The sequence below is a fragment of the Elephas maximus genome, chromosome 17 (assembly GCF_024166365.1).
Source record: "Elephas maximus indicus isolate mEleMax1 chromosome 17, mEleMax1 primary haplotype, whole genome shotgun sequence".
In the NCBI taxonomy this organism is placed as follows: domain Eukaryota; kingdom Metazoa; phylum Chordata; class Mammalia; order Proboscidea; family Elephantidae; genus Elephas; species Elephas maximus.
Window position 1 is genome coordinate 62,040,655 of NC_064835.1, and position 20,108 is coordinate 62,060,762.

The window sequence follows — 20,108 nt, forward strand, 5'->3', positions numbered from 1 at the left end:
TGCTGTCCCCTCCACAGAGAATTCTCTCTTGTTCCATCTCTACTTGTCAAAACCGTACCTTCCTTTTAAGGCCTATCTAAGTGATCACTTCTTTCATAGAACATTTCTAGAATTCCCTAAAAACCAGGTATGATCCCTCCCTTTTCTGAATTCCACAGTACTTTTTTTTGCACCTCTTGAGGCACTTGGCACATTCTGCCTCACGTTACGAGTTATTAGTTGTCTACGTATCTAACATCCTATCCTGTATTTAACTAAAATCTTATCTTACTCAAATCTGTATCCCCCAGCAGAAAATCGACAGCACTGGGTTTTCTGGGTTCTTAGCAGAAAAGAAACAAGTTTTCTATCTCCCATCTACTACAATGGGAGATAAACAATAGTAGACAACTTAGTAAATATTTATGGAATTAGGCTATCTCTGTCTTGAAGAAAGGACAGAAGGCACATGCAACTGTCTCACAGGTCAGTATTTTCCAAATTATGACCTACAAATATTTGTAATCTTCTTCTCAAACCCATAAACAAAGTCTAACTTGTTTGTATGTAACTCTGGCATACAACATAAACAGCAACTTGGCCTGTGAGAGTTAGAGGTTGAAAAGGAACAGAACGGAAAATTAAGAAATAACCTTTAGAGGAGGAATTGTATATCACCCGAGCATCATCTAGGACTGCATAAGATATGTGGACTTATAAATCATATCCGCTATGGCCCTTCTGCTTTGGATAAAGGTATATGCTACTGTGAGAATGACCAACTGCAAGCATCTAAATTACCTTCCTTGATTTATCTAAAATACTTTTACTTATATGCCTTTTATTAACATCATTTGAATAAAGGAGGCACAGCCTATATCGTCAATGTTCACGTACATTCTGGGCCAATGTTCCATCACCATTCACACTCCCAGGGAAACTGGGACTTTAGAAGAACTAGATTAATTAAAAAAAAAAAAAAAAAACCCCTATGTAGTTCCCAGAAATCATCCCTGGAGTGCAAGCAGTCAAGTATGCTAGGGACTGCCTCCAAAGTGGGAAAAATAATCTGGATGTAATTTACTTTGCTCAAAGGAAAAATCATGTATTTACAACATTGTGACAGAACAGCAGACTAACCCTCAGAGAGCTCAGAATTGCTTACGTGAATCCAGCCCAGTGTGATGAGACCCTGCTGGTCCTGTATGAGGAAGAGTTCTTCTTCGTTCTCTGTGTTGCAATAATCAGACCCAGCACTTTGCTTGGGGATGAGAACATGGGTTATGGTAAATTCATTCCTCATCTGCCAAAGGAGAAAACGGCTCATCACAATTCCATGGCACTTACGCAACCCGACCATGTCATAACAATGGAAGCTAAATATCTATACCAGAGAAGGTCCTTCTCCATCCAGCATGAGGCTCCTTCTTAGTGCTCCCTGAGCCCCCACTCATAAGCAGTACCTGGGGTGTGCTGTGAAGAGTCCAATGCTGAGACCTACCCAGAACTCCATCTGATGCACAGCCTAGGTTAAACACCACTGCTTCATGGGAGTTTACTGCTATGTCTACTCAGAATTTACAAATGGGTCTACTCAGAGTTCTTCTGAAGCTGCAGGTATTGTACCAATCTTCTTCCTTTCCTCATGTGTAAGGTAGTTTCCCTCTCATACTGTTTCCCTAAGCCCTTCTCATCCTTCAAGGCTCAGTTTAAGTCTATCCCACCTCACTCACTTATTCATTCAGCAGTTAGTAATGGGCTCTTTACCAAAACCAAACTCATTGCTGTTAAGTCAATTTTGGCTCATAGCAACCCTACAGGACAGGGTAGAACTGCCCCATAGGGTTTCAGATGCTTCAGTACGGATTACACCTCAACATAAAGAAAGCAAACATCCTCACAATCGGACCAATAAGCAACATCATGATAAACGGTGAAAAGACTGAAGTTGTCAAGGACTTCAGTTTACTTGGATCCACAATCAAAGTGCATGGAGGCAGAAGTTAAGAAATCAAACAACGGATTGCATTGGGGAAATCTGCTGCAAAATACCTCTTTAAAGTGTTAAAAAGCAAAAACATCACTTTGAGGACTAAGGTGCACCTGACTCAAGCCACGGTATTTCCAATCATTTCATATGCATGTACAAGCTGGACAACGAATAAGGAGGACCGAAGAAGAACTGACACCTTTGAATTATGGTGCTGATGAAGAATATTTAATATACCATGGACTCCCAGAAGAAGGAACGTATCTGTCTTGGAAGAAGTATAGCCAGAATGCTCCTTAGAAGCAAGGATAGTGAGACTTCGTCTCACATACTTTGGGCATGTTATCAGGAGGGACCAGTCCCTGGAGAAGAATATCACGCTTGGTAAATAAAGGAGAGGGTCAGCGAAAGAGAGGAAGACCCTCAACGAGATGGACTGACAAAGTGGCTAAAATGATAGGCTCAAGCATAGCAATGATTGTGAGGATGGCGCAGGACTGGGCAGTATTTCGTTCTATCCTACACAGGGTCACTATGAGCTAAAACTGATTAAACGGCACCTGACAACAACAACAATCTACAGAAGCAGACTGCCACATCTTTTTCCCTTGGAGCACCTGTTGGGTTTTAACTGCTGACCTTTTGGTTAGCAGCCAAACGCTTAACCACTGCACAACCAGGGCTCCTTAAGTGCCTCAAATCAGACCACTCTTTCTTCACAATGCCTAATGCTTATACTGTATTTACAACTCATCAGGCCGTTCACTTTTTGCTGTATTCCTCCCATCTCTCAAAGTGATTCCCAGGTCCTGCTACAACCACCACCACCACCATATAGTGGGTGCTCCAAAAGCTATCTGTAGGTATTCACGGAATCTGCCCACCAAGTCTAGAGTTAGGGTTTCCTTACTACTAGCATTAGAATCATCAGTTCAATTCAAGGAAATCTGAAAACCACTCAAATGCAGGGCCACCAAATTCAGAGTGACACCGCATTAGGCAGTCTATGGTACAACGAGCAGGGGCATCAGGGCAGAGAGCACCAGACCCTGGTTATCTTCCCTGAGGGTCAGAGGAGGCCAAGGCGGAAGAAACAGTCTCAGCTCAGAAAGGTTTGTTTTTTACCAGTTTTCCACAGAGAATTCCGCATGTCTCTACTCCCCGGGCAGTGTTGGCACTGGCTAACTGGAGAAACTGTGGGCACAGCCTCCCAGGCACCACCACGTGGCGCAGCCCATCGATTGTAGGAACTGTAACAGAGAAGGGGGAAAGTCTGAGACTACATGGCTGAGCCTCCCAGCGAACCTCAGAGCTGGCAGCCCTGGGAGAGCAACGCCAAAACGCCAAGCCCCCTGACTTCAGGCAGTGAGTGGGGACCTGGCCTAATGGCACAAGAAAACAGGGTTGTAATCTTTTCTCCAACCTCTGACCACAGCCATTGGGAGTCCATTACTTCAAGCAAAGGAAAGAGCAGGGTTTAATCATCCCGGTTAAGACAAGGTAAACTAATACTACTTTTAAAAAAAGTTCCTAAGATATTCAGGAGCTCCCTGTCAGGCTCTAATACAGAGGACTAAAAAAAATAACCTCCCCTTTCAACTAAATTTTAATTTTAAATTTCTCTTTTATCTTAGGTAAGAATACTACAGAGTATGACTTTCAAAGAAATACACCAGGATATACTACTGATAATCGAAAATAATTCAGGTAATTACTTACTTCTTAACTTAGTCATTTAGAAGAAAGTTGAAATGCCAAGAAAACAAAATAACCATAAAAATAGTCTGGTCTAAAAAAATGGGCACGAATGGACAAAGCAGCTCATAAAACCTGTCTCAGAATTCCAAGAATGGGTCCTAGTCCCTGAACACCATGGAGAAGCTCTGAGAGCAGGCAGGGTAAACTCTGAGAGAGGGAGTGTCTTTCACAGTCACATTTTTGTGTTTAAAAAAAAAAAAAGTATGGAAAAACTAATCATTAACTCTATATGGAAAGGAAAGAGGCCCCAGATAAATAAGCACTATTGAAGAAGAATAAAGCAGGAGGACTCATACTACCTGACCTCAGAACCTACTATACAGCTACAACAGTCAAAACAGCCTGGTACTGGCACAATGACAGATACATTGACCAATGGAACAGAATTGAGAACCCAGATATAAATCCATCCACCTACAGTCACCTGATCTTCGACAAAGGCCCAAAGGCCATCAAATGGGGAAGAGAGAGTCTTTTTAACAAATAGTACTGGCAAAACTGGATGTTCATCTGCAAAAAAATGAAACAGGACCCATACCTCACACCATACCCAAAAACTAATTCAAAATGGATCAAAGACCTAAATATAAAACCCAAAACTATGAAGATCATAGAAGAAAAAATAGGGTCAATGCTAGAGGCCCTAACACACGGCATAAATAGGATACAAACAATAACAATACACAAACACCAGAAGATAAGCTAGATAACTGGGATCTTCTAAAAATGAAAGACTTGTACTCATCAAAAACTTCTTCACCAAAAGAGTAAAAGGAGAACCTACAGACTGGGAAAAAAAATTGGCTATGACAAGTCCAACAAAGGTCTAATCTTTAATATCTATGGGAGAATGCAACACTTCTACAACAAAAAGACAAATAACCAAATTTAAAAATGGGCAAAGGATATGAACAGACACTTCACCAAAGAAGATATTCAAGTCGCTAACAGATATGTGAGGAAATGCTAGAGATCACTAGCCATCAGAGCAATGAAAATCAAAACCACGATGACATACCAACTCATCTTGATACTACTGCCATGAGTCAAAAAAACAAAAAATAACAAATGTTAGAGAGGCTCCACGGAGACTGGAACTCTTATGCATTGTGGGTGGGAATGCAAAATGGTACAACCATTTTGGAAAACCATACGGCACTTCCTTAAAAAGCTAGAAATAGAAATACTATATGATCTAGCAATCCCACTCCTAGAAATATACCCTAGAGAAATAAGAGCCGTCACACAAATAGACATATACACACCCATGTTCACTGCAGTGTTGTTCACAATAGCAAAAAGATGGAAACAACCTAAATGCCATCAACAGATGAAAGGATGAACTAACTATGCTACATACACACAATGGAATACTACACAACGATAGAGAACAATAATGAATCTACAAAGCATCTCACAACATGAATGAAGCTAGAGGACATTATGCTGAGTGAAATAAGTCAATCATGGAAATTTAAATATTGTATGAGACCACTACTATAAAAATTCATGAAAAGGTTTACACACAAAAAGAAACAATCTTTGGTGGTTATGAGGAAGGGAAAAACACTAAATAGGTAATAGTTAAGTGGTAGCTTTGGTGAAGGGTAAGACAGTACACAATACTGGGGAAGCCAGCACAACTTGTCCAAGGCAAAGTCCTGGGAACTCCATAGACACATCCAAACTCCCTGAGGGACCAAATTAATGGGCTGAGGGCTATGGGGACCCCAGACTTGGGGAACATCTAGCTCAACTGGCATAATGGTTTATAAAGAAAATGTTCTACATTCTACTTTGGTGAATACCATCTGGGGTCTTCAAAGCTTGTGAGTGCCCATCTAAGATACTTCACTGATCTCACCCTGTCTGGAGCAAGAGAGAATAAAGAAAACCAAAGACAGAAGGGAAAGATTAGTCCAAATAACTAATGGACCATACTTACCACAGCCTCCACCAGACTGAGTCCAGCACAAACAGATGGTGCCTGCTATCACCACTGACTGCTCTGACAGGGATCACAATAGAGGACACCAGACAGAGCTGGGGACAAACGTGGAACAAAATTCTAACTCATAAAAAAAGAAGACCAGACTTACTGGCCTGACAGAGACTGGAGAAACCCCGAGAATATGGCATCTGGACACCCTTATAGCTCAATACTGAAGTCACTCCTGAGGTTCATCCCTCAGCCAAGGATTAGACAGGCCCATAATGCAAAACGAGACTAAATGGGCACACCAGCACCGGGGCAAGGATGAGAAGGCAGGAGGGGAAGGAAAGCCAGTAACGGGGAACCCAAGGTCGAGAAGGGAAGTGTGTTGACATGTCGTGGGGTTGGAAACTAATGTCACAAAACAATATGTGTATTAATCGTTTCATGAGAAACTAGTTTGTTCTGTAAATCTTCATCTAATGTACAATTAAAAAAAAAAGTGACAAGTTATGTTCTGCTCCTGCATATTCAACCGCAAGATCTGAATTCCTGGAGTGGTAACAAAGTCAGACCAAAAGACACATAGTCACATGGTAGGCTGAATGCTGTCTGAGGACTCTGAATTAAGGTTTGACCCAGTCCCTTCCTGTCAACTCAACAATCATTTACTGAGAGCATACCAAGCAGACACTGTGCTCAGCCTGCAGGGAACACAAATATTAATACGACTCAAGACATAACCCACAAAAAGTGAAAATCTGGCTACAGACAAATGACTACACTACAGGTGAATGTGCTGAATGGCATCAGAGATACAAAACACTCTGGGAGTTAAGAACAGAATCAATCTGATTGAAGGGAGGGGGACCTAGAAAAACTTCAAAAAAAGCAGGCAAAGCAGAAACAGAGAAAGGAGATTCTAGTAGAGGGCAAAATGTCAACAAACTTCCTTGGAAGATATTCCAGGAAATGCTCTGGGAACACAATAGTCCAATTTGACCAGGGCAGAGCATGTGCGTGAAGAAACAGCAAGAGGAGAAAGGCCTCCGAGTAAATGAGGAAAAGCCTTACAGGACAGGCATCAGAGTCCAGCCCTCCTTACCATTTTCACATTGTACTTTTACATGGATCTTCAGCAAAGCTGACCTCCTCAAATGATCACTTCAAAGTAGATTCTTACATCCCAAAAATCTATTCCAATGATCAAGGTATACTCATCATTCGCCCTAATGCTATTTTCTCAGATAACCAATCACTGGTGAGAGGAGGAAAGACTGCAATAGTTTTGATGGCTAGGCTGATTCATCATCACTGACTACATACAGTATTTACCTTGACTAAATTCCTTAATGACCAGGAATGCTTTCAGGGCAAGAACAATTCAGTAGCCCTTTTTTAATTTTTAAAAGTCAAAGACTGAATTACAAAGTGGTACTACACATTTCAAATTTTCCTTGAGAAGACTAACGGTGGTCTCCAATTTACTGAGCATTTCAAACCTCCATATAACCCTTAAAAGCTGCGGTCTGATTCTCAAGGAGCTATTAACTTTTCAGAAAATCGATCTTACTCCACCTAAATTATACGGCTTAAGCAAAGGCCACTTTTCCTACTGGCTCTGTATTATAATATAGCCAGTGTGATAGGACACATTACGGCAATACCTATCAAATGGGTTTCTGCCCCCAGGGTCTAATAAATGGAATCAAGGAGGTAATCTTAGGCTGAATCCCCCAGGATGATACTCTGTTTGGCTGTAACTGAGATGGACCAGGACACCAACAAATGGACTTACTACTTTCTGAGTTGCTCAGCGTTCCAGGTTTCAAGGACCTGTCTACCACAGGTGGCTTAGCCAGCCTTACATTTGTACTACAGTCTGAAGGCTGTGTGGATGAGGCAGGTGTGGTGGGGAACACATCTAAGGAAGGGGTTTCTAAGCCAGGCAACAATGGGCCACCTAGGCCAGGGTCCACCTTCCCAAACTCCTGTACAATTTTCAGTCGTTCTTTTTCTAGCTCCTGGTTCCGGATCATCTCCTCAAAGGCATGGAATTGTTCCTGTTCCAATTGTTGCTGCTTCTGGAGTGCTATCCTCTGCTTTTCCCTTTCGAGCTCTTGCTTGATGGCCATGCTCCGGGCAAACTCCTCCGCTTCCTTCTTCTACAAAGAAAGAAAAGATTTAGGCTAACGCTGACTTAACACCTCAGGAGAACAAGGCTTTCAGCAGGGAGATTTCCAAAGTGTATTTCTGCTCTGGCCTGATTTCCTGACACAGCATTCATGCTCCCCTCAGTGCCTCTACACTCACATGGAACACAGTCACCAGTCCTCTGTTAAAGTCCCAGACCTCCCAGGCCCCTTCTCCAGTGGCTCTAATCAATGTATTTGCTCCTTTACTGAACTCTCACTGCAACTTCTTGTCTGTACTCCACAACCTGTATCATATACAGTTTGATTTGCTAACAGTGCCATGTATATATTCTGTATCCCAAATAAGGCTTTAAGTTGGAACTAAACCCAAGCCCACACCCATGGTGTCAGAGGTTTCTTCTGAATTTTAACCCAAAAGGAGGCCTTTAATTTTTTTCTGGTCATCAGTTCACTACAGAGTGAGGTTTTGAAATGAACATGAAATATCAAGGAGCCATCTCCTTCTTTAGGTTTTCACTTCCTCAGTGCCTTAGGAATACAGGCCTCAGAATGCTCACCCCCTGCTGATACTCAACATCAGAGTCCAGAACACGCAGAACATATTCACACCTAACACACACACACTCACTGATGGTGCCCTTGGAGTTTCTCCACGTGCCTTAACTCTAACTCTGACCAACAGGAATCATTTTAAAGTAGCTTGAAAGAAATCAATTATTATAAGCAGCTTCAGGTATAACCAAGTGTGATTCAAGCCCCAAAATTTTCTGATCTAAAAACCTATGTTTTGGTAAGAATTTCCATTGTTCTTAGGTTCCTACTCTCAATACAGCAGAGGGACAATCAATTTTCTGTCCCTCAAATCATCTTCTTGGACTAGTAGGCTACCTCTGTGTTAAAATCCTCAGTCTAAACAGCTGTGTTCTATTTTTTTTCAGTTTCTGGCCTTCACCAAAAAAGCAGAGGTAGTAGGAGCTGCTGAAATATCACATTAGTATCATGGAACACAGCCTAAGAGATGAAAAGAATTTTTTTCTTTGCTGTCAAATACTCACCTTTTCTTCATTATATTCTGTATATTCCTTGGTATATCGTTTTAACAACTCTGCCTTCAGCTCTTCCGCTTTGGGAAATGCGATCTCCTTTAATTTCTGAGATACAAAACAAAACAGTGAGAATGAGAACAATAGCAGCTCACTAAGTAGAAAGGATAACTTAAGTTGGCAATGTCAACAGTGTTTCCAAAACTGATTTAATATACCCTCCACTGTACCATAACTGCTCTGGTGAAGTGGGAAGCCCTGGTGGTAAAGTGGTTAAGAGCTTGACTGCTAACCGAAAGGTCGGCATGTTCGAATCCACAAACTGCTCCTTGAAGACCCTATGGGGCAGCTCAGTTGGAATTAACTGGAAGGCGATGCTTTTCAGTTTTGGTTCAGGTGCAGTGGCCAGAGATTTGATGCTCAGCTGTAGAGATGACTATTTTTACCTGTGTGGCTTTGAAACTTTTAGATGGGCAACAAGAAAGTAAAGACTCACCTTTACTGTGTCTTTCTTTTCAGGAATGACAGCTGATTTGTAATCTCGATGCTTTGGTAGTTTCTCAATAAAGAGCCTAAGAGAACAGATCAGAATGATTATGATGCAAAGAAAATGTCCAAAAGACCCTGAGACAAGGCAGCCTCTGCATAAAGGGTCTCCAGAGGCACCAGTACAGAGAACAGGCCCATTTAGTGAGGCCATGTTCCCTACCCATCTCCACATCCCTGTAAAGAGCAACAGGGTGTTTCTCTCTTCTCCCAGATGAGGTGTGCAACAGCAAGTGCTGGAATCCTACAACAACAAAGATGGCAAAACACATAGACCAGAGACTCCATCAGTCTGAGACCAGAAGAACTAGATGATGCCCAGCTACCGCCAATGGCTGCCCTAACAGGGAACACAACAGAGAGTCCCTGATGGAGCAGGAGAAAAATGGGGTAGCGAACTCAAATTCTAGTAAAGACCAGACTTAATGGTCTGACTGAGACTAAAGGAACCCCAGAAAACATGGCCCTTGGACTCTGTGTTAACCTAGAACTAAAACCATTCCTGAAGCCAACTCTTCAGACATAGACTGGACTATCAGACATAAAATGATACTTGTGAAGAGTGTGCTTCTTCTTAGTCCAAGTAGATACATAAGACTAAAAAGGCAGCTCCTGTCCCAAGGCAAGATGAAAAGGCAGAAAGGGACACAAGCCAGCTGAATGGACACGGGAAATTGAGGGTGGAAAGGAGGAATGTGAAATCAATCACGTTATAGGGATAGCAACTAGGGTTACATAACCATGTGTGTATAAATTTTTGTATGAGAAACTAACTTGAGCTGTAAACTTTCACCTAAAGTACAATTAAATTAAAAAAAAAAAGATGGCAAAAAAAGAGCCTATCCTGTGCCCAAAACTGTACCTCCAAACAGACACTCTGAACTTGTGACAATGACAAATTTTCCTGAGAAAAGGTCTCTGTCACAAAGCATTCTTCAGAGAACAGCTTGGCAGCCAAGGGCAAGAGGCTAACAGAATACGCATTCTGTATCACAATCCATTATTTAAAAAATGGAAATGCGCTTGTGTGCTAAGTTTGTGTTTACAGAGCTGTGCATAAGAAAACATCCCTCATCTGTGTTATCCTTCCTGAAAACTCCTATGCTCTTGGATACAGTTTAGCTTCTGCACAGTTTATGCCCCCCACTGTCATCAATAAGAGACTCATTATTTCACTGGATTGATGAAGTGATCCCTGGAAAGGCATTAGGATTCGGGAATGGCAGGTGATTATCGATGAGGCTAAATTGTGTGATCTTTAACACTGGGTTTTTTTCTTTGGGATTTATCTTCTTTCAAAGAAGAATATTCCTTGCATCATACTGAGCACTGAGATGCTTAGTTAGTACATGTGTTATATGTGTATAATATGTGCATATTACCTGTGTAATATATGTTACAATCTTTGACAAAAAGTTGTTAGAAAAACAAACAAAAAACCAAACCAGTTGCCATCAAGTTGATTCTGGCTCATGGTGACCCTCTGTGTGTCAGAATAGAACTGTCCTCCATAGGGTTTTTAGTGGCGATTTTTTGAAGCAGATCATCAGGTTTTTCTTCCAAGGTGCCTCTGTGTAGACTCAAACTTCCAGTCTTTTGGTTAGGAGCCAAGAGTGTTAACCATGTGTACCACCCATGGACTCCTAAAGAAACACAAGATGCTAGATTTTCTCTTTCAGATCTTGTCCTAGGCTATAAAGATCAGTGGGGAAGCAAATCAATTCACAGACCTCTAACATTTATAATATCTACTTAGTGACAGTACAAACAAACAGAAGTTCAGTGACTTGTCACAGCTAGAAAGTGACAGACTCAACCCTGGCAGGCCAGCTCCAGAGTCTACTCTTTTAACCACTACACTGCACTGCTTACACATGGCTCCTGGAATTTTCAGAACTATTGGAGGTGTTCTTAACAAAGATGTCTCTTAATAGACTTAAGTTGTAATAAACAGAACCTGAAACCAAAAACAAATAATTTGAGGGTAGCTTGCCCACTGACCTAAAACACTGTGCTGTAATAGTTGGTTTAAACTCACTCTTTTCATTTTCCGTCCACGGGGTAAGTGTAGGAGAAAGCCTCAGTTAGAGCAAGGAATAAGACCTACAATCCCCCAAACAAACCCTTTATAAATGGGTGCTTGTCCTTCAGTTCTATATTAGGCACATGAAAATTTTATTTCCATTCAACTTCTTGGTTAGCAGCCAAGAGTGTTAATCATTTATGCCACCCAGGGACACCAACCAATCACCAGGCCCTTCAGACAAGGATGAATCCTAAAATCAAGATGATTATAAAAATCTTCTCTTTGGGCTTGTGAATAAAATATAAGTTTCCTCAAAGCCTATCATTAAAACAAGCATGAATTCATTTGTTCAAATCATAAAGTCCTTGAGGTAGGGATCAAGGTTCTTTTTTTTCATAGTCTATCCAGCTGACTCAGAACCATTTGCTGAGATCACCTATTCCATTTTGAATTAATGTGGCACCTTTGTCATAAATTTAGTGACAGTATATTTGTGGATCTGCTTCTGGCCTCCCTATTCTGTTCCATTACCTTTGTCTATCCTTGTGAGAACACCACCACTTGTATTACTCTAGCTTTGTAAGTCATGACAGTAGGTAGTCTATGTCCTCCCACATTATTTTTCTGCAAGATTGCTTTGGCTATTTTAGGTCCTTTGCAGTTCTATAAACATTAAAAAAAAAAAAAGATCCTGAGGAGGATATTAAGACAAATAAGACATAGTTCTTAAGTTCAAGAGACTTAGAATTCAGTGGTGTCGGAACAGACTCGACGGCAACGGGTTTTTCAGTTTGGTCACTGTGGCCCCAAAAGTGTTTATTACCTTCAGCAAGCTAGATGTGCTTTGTTTTGAACCCCTAGTCAGCGAAGAAAGTACCATGTCATTAAACACCATGGTTTATGTTCACAAACTGAAGAACTAGACTGTAAACCCCCTGAGGCCAGAGAATTCTGCAACTCACACTTCCTTGTATACTCACAAAAGCCAGCACGGTGCTTTGTATAAAATCAAAAAACCAAACCCACTGCCGTTGAGTTGAATACCTAATGGATAAAATGTGCTTAAGCCTTTGGATGAGTTAAGTGAAAAAAATAAAGTGTAAAAAAGCGTATATAATACCCTGTTTTTAGGTGCTGTCAAGTTGATTTAAACTAATAGAAACCCCATGCGTCAGAGCAGAACTGCCCCATAGGGTTTTCTAGGCTGTAATCTTTACGGGAGCTGATTGCTAGGTCTTTCTCCTGCAGAGCCGCTGGGTGGGTTCGAATAGCAAACATATCAGTCAACAGCTGAGCATTTAACCAACCATTGCACCACCAGGGCTGCTTTTGTAACATGATACCTTTTGCGTAAAAAAAAAGAGGGGGGGAATAAAACGTGCGTGCACATTTATTTACTTAGCTTGGAAGTACACAATGAAACACAGGAAGGATACACAGAAACTAACACAAGTAGATGGCAGGGGAAATAGAATGAGAAAGACAAGAGTGGGAGTGAAGCTTTTCACCATATACCTTTTTATATCATTTAGATTTTGAGCCATATAATGGAGTCCAGTTTATATGTTAAGTAAAATTCCCAAACCTGCACGGGGATACCTTTCCCTTGTTTCAGTAACTGCTGTCAATTTCCTGAACGGAGGACATATAGGCAGAAGAGTCCTTTGAAAACAGAGAATGGGCAACATAAGCCATTATCCATACTGGAGGTGACAGAGGTTAGTTGTTAGAAGGGCAGGCTCTGGAGCTGCCCCACCTGGGCTCAGATACTAGCTTTGCCACCTACTAGCTGTGTGACCTCAGGCAAGTCATTTAATTTCAGCATCCCTCAGTTTCCTTATACAGATACAAACTAGTACTACCTGACAGGATTGCTATGAGACTTAAAGGGATAATATCTACGAAGGGCTGAGCACAGTACCTGGAATACAGCTAACACCAGCTGGTGCTTTTAAGATTGTTTTCACTAATAAACAAGTGAATAAAAAGCAACAAAGAGTGAACTCTAGCATAAAATAAGGACTTTGGTGAATAATAATGTACCAAAACTGGTTCATCAGATGTAACGAATGTACCACGCAGATGTAAGATGTTAATAATAGGAGAGGCTGCGTGCAGGAGGGAGAGGGGGCATATGGGAACTCTCTGTACTTTTTGCATCATTCTTTTGTAAACCTAAAACTGCAGTAAAATATAAAGTCTACCATAAAAAAAAACGTGGGCAAGAACAAGGGATGAAGATGCTAACACAGGGCTAGAAACATTCTCGACACACAATAGCTGTAGCCCAGATGTAAGTGTTCTCTGGGGTTATATCTGGTTGTAGCCCAGAGAGAGGAAATGTACCAAAGCAAACAAAGATGGATTGGCAAGGACACTACCAAAACAACCTAACAGAACAACGGAAAAAGAAGAGATAAGCAGAAAAGCAAACATAAAAGGTGAAGAAATAATGAAATGGTGCTAGACTTCACTTATAATAAAGGAAATTCAAATTCAGATGAAATACTGTTTTCATCCATCAGATTGGCAAAGGTGTACAGGGGGATTATACCCACTATAGGCAGGGTGTACGAAATGGATGTCCTCCTGCACTGCTAGTGGGACTGTAGATTGATATAAGCTTTTTTTTTTGGAGGGTGGGTGGTGAGGGATAGAACAGTAAGGAGACAATTATTAAAAATTCTAAATGTGCATATCTTTTAAACTCACAATCCCATTCCAGGAATTCAGCCTAGAGATCATCACACAAGAGTACAAAGATATTCCTAAGACTACTCAATACAGCATTATGCATAAGATGGGAAAACTGAAAACAACCTAAATGTCCATCGACAGGGGCTTATTTAATACATTATGGCTCACCAAAATGTGAAAAACAGTGTATTAATTCATTCTGTCAACAAGTGTTTACTGAGTATCTACTATGCATCAGGCATTTCGACAGGAGATATACCAGCCAAAACTCCCTCTCCCCAGAGAGTGGCCAACATAGTGAGGGAGCAGACAATAACCAAAATGAAAAGTAGGTTAGGTAACAAGTGCTAAGAAAAAAAGCCACTGGTAGGGAAAGGGATGGCAAGTGCGGGGGGTGGGGGAGAGGGCTGCAATTTCAGCTAGGGCAGCTAAGGAAGGCATCACTGAGAAGGTGGCATCTGAGTAAAGACCTGCAGCAAGTATGCCATGTAGATATCTGGGGTAAGACTGTTCCAGGCAGAAGGAATAGGCTGGAAGCAGAATGAGATGGATCAATTTGTTCTGGCGTGGTAAGCAAATTGTAGGTCAGAATATTATCGTGTGAACCCATTCGTGCTTTAAGAGGGAAAAAAAAAAGCACCTGTGTGCTTGTCCGTGTGTAAATGTTCCTGCACACACAACCAACCTAATGGCTGTTACCGCTGGTGGATGGGACTTTTGACTTTCTATCTCCCTTGCTTTACTGTTTGAAAAATTTTTAAATCACGAACCAGAAGTAATTTTATATGAAAATAACCAATTCAAAAAGGGCAAGGGGAAATTCAATAGGATGAGTGCATTAAGGACTCTCCGATTACGTCTTTCAATCTTAAAAGTTAACCAGCAAATGAAAACCCTCGTCGGTCTATAGGCCCCCGCGGTATACATCCTCACACAGGTGACAGATGTGTTTGGAAAGAGGGTTTGTGCTGTAGGAGGCTCACAGAGCAGGCAGGCACTGCCTGCATACTCCGCGGCTCCCTCTATGGAGTCTAGTCCATGACCATAAAAAGCTGTAAAAGAATCTACTGCCTGGTTTACTGTCTGTGCTCATTGTGAAAATATGTACTGATTTAATATGCTGAAGATCTGTCCTCTGTACTAGGGTCTGCAAAAGGCAAAGCATTCCTACAGTCGGGAAAACCACTGAGGGGGGAAATATGCCTGAGATCATGAAGATGCCTGAGCTGCTCCAGGAAAAAGAACAAACATGCCTTTTTAGATCCTGAACTAAAGTATCCACAAAAGGTCTAGAACAATGATTCTCAACTGCAGGGGAGGCAGAGGGCTGGTGAGGTAGGTGCCTACCCTTCTCTCTTCTCTCTCTTCAGTTACAGTAACTGCCAAAATGGGCCACTGTTACTGACAGGAATACGCCAAGTAAAACGTGGTAGAAAACGGACTGAGCTAGAACTTTTTTGCAACTCTTGAGGCCTGTCAGTTCACAGAATCAGAATTAGGGTCTGAAAGAAAAATGAAGGTAGCTACATGTCTTGCTTCAGGTCAAGCCAATCAAACGAAGCCCCTAATTAAGCCCCAAATCCAACAAATTAATGAGTGTTAAATTTCCCTGCACTCAACTCTCCTCCAGGTCATACCGAATGGGACACTCAAAAGGGGACAGACTCCCCATACCAATCTTTGCTGTTTACACTGATATTATCACTGAAAATAACACCAAGCCATATAAAAAATCAATTTATTCAATATACATGGACAGTTAATCCTACCCCTACCAGCCTTCTTAAGGAGTTTATTGCTACAATTATACTCACTATCTTTTCTGTGCCATCAGCCTCTCCTTCCTCACCAGGTCCTTCCCATCAGCACAAAAAATATCCTCTACAACCCCCAGTTTAAAATACATACACATACACATGATCCTTGTCTGCCTTCAACTTCTTTCTCATTTCTTTGCTTTCCTTCCTATCCAAACTTCTCCAAAGAGTTGTCTATACCAGGGGTTGGCAAACTATAGCTGCTGGGCCAAATCCAGCTTGCTATCTATTTTGTAATAACGTTTTACTGGAACACAGCCACACCCATTCGTTTATGTATTGTCTATGGCTGCTTTCACGTTACAAAGTTGAGGTTAGCAGCTACAACAGAGACCAGTTGAGGTTAGCAGCTACAACTGTTTGCGTCACCCAGAGACTTCACTTGTTCTGTAAAGGTCCAGATAGTAAATATTTTTGGCACAATATTTACTATCTGGACCTTTACAGAACAAGTGAAGTCTCTGGGTGGTGCAAACAGTTAAGTGTTTGATTACTAGCTGAAAGGTTGGCAATTGGAACCCACCCAGAGATGCCTTGGAAGACAGGCCTGGCGATTTGCTTCTGAAAGGTCAGAGCCTTAAAAACTCTATGAAGCAAGCTCTACTCTGCACACATGGTGTCACCATGAGTCAGAATTGACTTGATGGCAGTTAACAACAACAGAAAAAGTTTTCAACCTCTGGTCTATGCTCACCACCTCCACTCTCTTACTGTCCATTGGCTTTTTCACCCACTCCAGTCTAGTGCCTCTAAGCTTTCTAGTGAAACTGCTTACCAAGATCATTAACGACATCATGTTACCAAATCTGAAGGCCACTCACTCTTCTGTCCTCACCCATCTGACACAGTTGGCTACTCTCCTTCTTCAAACACTGACCCCTTCTGGCTTCCATGACACACTCTCTCCTGGCTTTCCTCCTGCCTCTCAAACCTTCCTTCTAAACCTCCTTTGCTGGTTCTAAACAAGCTCAGGGCTCAATCCTGGGCTCCTTCTCTTCTCATTTTGCAGTCTCATTACAAAGGGTTCTTGATAATGACCCTTCTGACATCTGGTAAAGCCTATGGACCCCTACTCAAATAATTTTTAAGGTATAATATAAAATATAAAGGCTTATAAAAGAAACCAATTTTACTGAAATAGTTTTCAAAATATAAAAAAATCGTGATATTTTAATACATGTGCTTGTTTATTAATGAATTAAATAACAGGATCTAGTCATGGGTCTAGCGTACTATAATTCTGAAATAGGGATAAGTGTAAATGCTATTTTGAGACATCAGCAACAACTATAATGCAATATGAAAATACCTTGATTTCTACAGTGACAAAGCCACAAATATTATTAACCCTACTGTGGTTTGAGGTCTACATTCAAAACTGAAGGAAATGCTAAATTTCAGTTGTTGATAGGTGGTATGGAGTCAGCTCCAGTCCGTATCAGCCCTATGTATAACGGAATGAAACACTGCCCAGTCCTGCGCCATCCTCACAATGGTTGCTATGTTTGAGCCCTTTGTTGCAGCCAGTTAGAGGTTATTAAAAACAAGAAAAAACTTCCCTGTCTAAGTTTATAGACCCCCTGAATTCTATCAATGAACTTCTGTGGGGTCTCATACCCCAGATTAAGGACCTCTGCACTAGAAGGTCTCAGCCTTTCTCATGGCTTCAGAACCAGCTATATGTATTTATATTTCCAACCAAAGCCTCTCCTCTGAGCTCAGACTGACATCTCTCCTTGATATCCCCTACTACTTGACATCTCTACTTGGATCTCACAGGCATCTCAAACTTAAAATGTCAAAAAACAAAACAAATCCCCTTATCACCCAACTCCTTTTTGACACCATTCTCCCCACCTCAGTAAACAGACTACCATACCATAAGTTGCTTAGACCACCGGAGGTCACACTCCATACAGTCTACTTTCCCAAACCATCAGCAACTCCTGTGGACTCTCCCTCCAAAATACCAGCTCCCTTTGCTTCTTTTCATGCCACTACAGTACCTCAAGCCACCAGCATCTCTCCTGAACGGCTTCCAGAGTTTCCTGACCACTCTGCCTGCCTTCTGTCAACCGTTCGCCACACAGCAGGTCAATATGATACTTTAAAAATAAAAGTCAGGTTAGGTCACAACCTCACTTAAAACTTTTCAGTGGCTTGTTATTGCTCTCAAGATAAAATGCAAACTCCTTCCCATGGTCTATAAGGTCCTGCAGGAGCCAGACCAGCTTGCCTCTCCAACCTCATCTGGAATCACTCCAAACACAATGATCTTTTGATTCCCGGAGCATACTAAGGTCTTTCCTACCTACGATCTTCTGAACACACGAAGTCATGTATGTTCTAAATGTTCTGACCCATGTTCTTGGACCTACTGTATCATATCTTTCAAGCCTCAGCTTAAATCTTCCATTCTCGGACAGACCGTTCCCTGACTACGAAGTTATTTAATTAGATATCCCTGCTTATTCTCTGGCACAGCACCCTCTTTGTTCATAACATTTTCCTTATTTTGTAACTATATATCTATATATTTACTTGCTTACCCTGTTTATTGTCTTCTTCAACAACTAAAAGGGCAACGGTCATGTCCATTATACTCACCACTGTGTATCGGTGCCAAGTAGACAGTAGGTATACTCACTATATATCTGTTGAATGCATATGGTCCTTGCCCCCAAGGCACTTTCTTTGTGGGGCAATAGGACCCAGAAGGCCCTTTGGAAAACACCTGTTTCAATTAGTCCATGCTTTTACTCAACCTCCTCAATTAGGGATTCCCCAAAGGAACTGTGCCTCTGGGTCTTATTCTGGGAAGAACTATCTTCTAAATTACTAGATACACAAGCGTAGTATTTCTACCAGCAGTAGAATATATGAGAGGGACAGCAGCCAAAGAAACTTCTCAGGAAAATAAACATTGTGCTCATTGTGCCTTAGAACGAAAAGCTCATACCAGCAATGAGAGGCAAAACGTAATCACAATTCTATGAAAATTTATCAACATTGAGGCCACATGACAGGGCACGATAGCACTGACAGACTATAAGGTCTCTGAGCAGACAAGCAATACTTCAAAGTTGAAAACAAGCCAAAATAAATAAAACCAACCAGTAGTCTCTCTTCTCTACTCTTAAAACTATAATATGAATTCTACACAGTCCACTTTTGTACCAACTTTTCTTTAGAGCAGTGGTTCTCAACCAGCAGTCATTTTGCCCCTGAGAGGACATTAGGTAATGTCTGGAGATATTTTTGGTCATCACACTGGGCAAAGACGTACTACCAGCATCTAGCGGATAGAGACCAAAGATGTTCCTAAATGTCTTATAATGATCGTGACAGGTCCCGTAACAGAGAATTATCTAGTCCAAATGTCAACTGTGGCAAGGTTGAGAAACACTGCCTTAGGTTAGTACGTGAGCAAAAACGGCATACAATATCACTGATATACATATAATATCTCTGGAAGGACATGGAGACAGGAACTGAGGGCTTGGGGGAGGACAGAGTGGTAGGGAGACTTTTTAAAACTGTATATATATACCCTTTTATGCCTTCTGAATTCCGCCCTGTATGTATGTTACCTACTCAAAAAGCAATAATATGAGATGATGAAAATGTTCTGGAAAGAGAAAGTGGCAATGGTCATACAACAATGTGATGTACTTAATGCCACTGAATTGTACACTTAACAATTCTTAAGATGGCCAATTTTCTCTTATGTATATTTTACCAAGACTTAAAAAAAAATTATGCGTAAATGACAGTAATAAAAAATAACCAAAAAGAAGTCAATGTGACTTATGACTATGATCTCAGAGACTACCTTTCATTCTCAGAACACTACCAAAAGGAAAACAAGAGATTAGGACGTATGTTGGAAAATGAATCCTGAACCAGGAGTTGGAAAACCTGGGTTTTATCACTCCAAACTGTGGAACACAAGCATATCACTAAACCTCTGTGAGCTGTTTACCCACATGCTCAACGGGAGGCATAGGAAACTGTGAAGCTCAAGTGAAATAATGCAGGTAAAATACTCTATAAACTATTAAGAACCATACAAATACATTAAAATTATTATCATTTTTCAAAAGGTTCTGTTATTATGAAAGAACAGGCCTAGAAATTATACATAAAACCCTTTAACCTTATTC

General features: G+C 41.2%; 1 protein-coding gene across 3 annotated transcripts in view; it reads right to left on the reverse strand.

Moving 5' to 3' along the window:
* Positions 1–20,108, reverse strand: part of STAMBP (STAM binding protein) — a 36,116-nt gene that overhangs the window by 13,081 nt on the left and 2,927 nt on the right. For all 3 annotated transcript variants that reach the window (XM_049856846.1, XM_049856845.1, XM_049856844.1), the window contains 5 exons: positions 9,356–9,431; positions 8,872–8,967; positions 7,459–7,825; positions 3,095–3,219; positions 1,145–1,282 (listed from right to left, as the gene is read on the reverse strand). In XM_049856846.1, the coding sequence (XP_049712803.1) occupies positions 1,145–1,282; positions 3,095–3,219; positions 7,459–7,825; positions 8,872–8,967; positions 9,356–9,431 (802 nt within the window). The remainder of the gene's footprint in view (positions 1–1,144; positions 1,283–3,094; positions 3,220–7,458; positions 7,826–8,871; positions 8,968–9,355; positions 9,432–20,108) is intronic.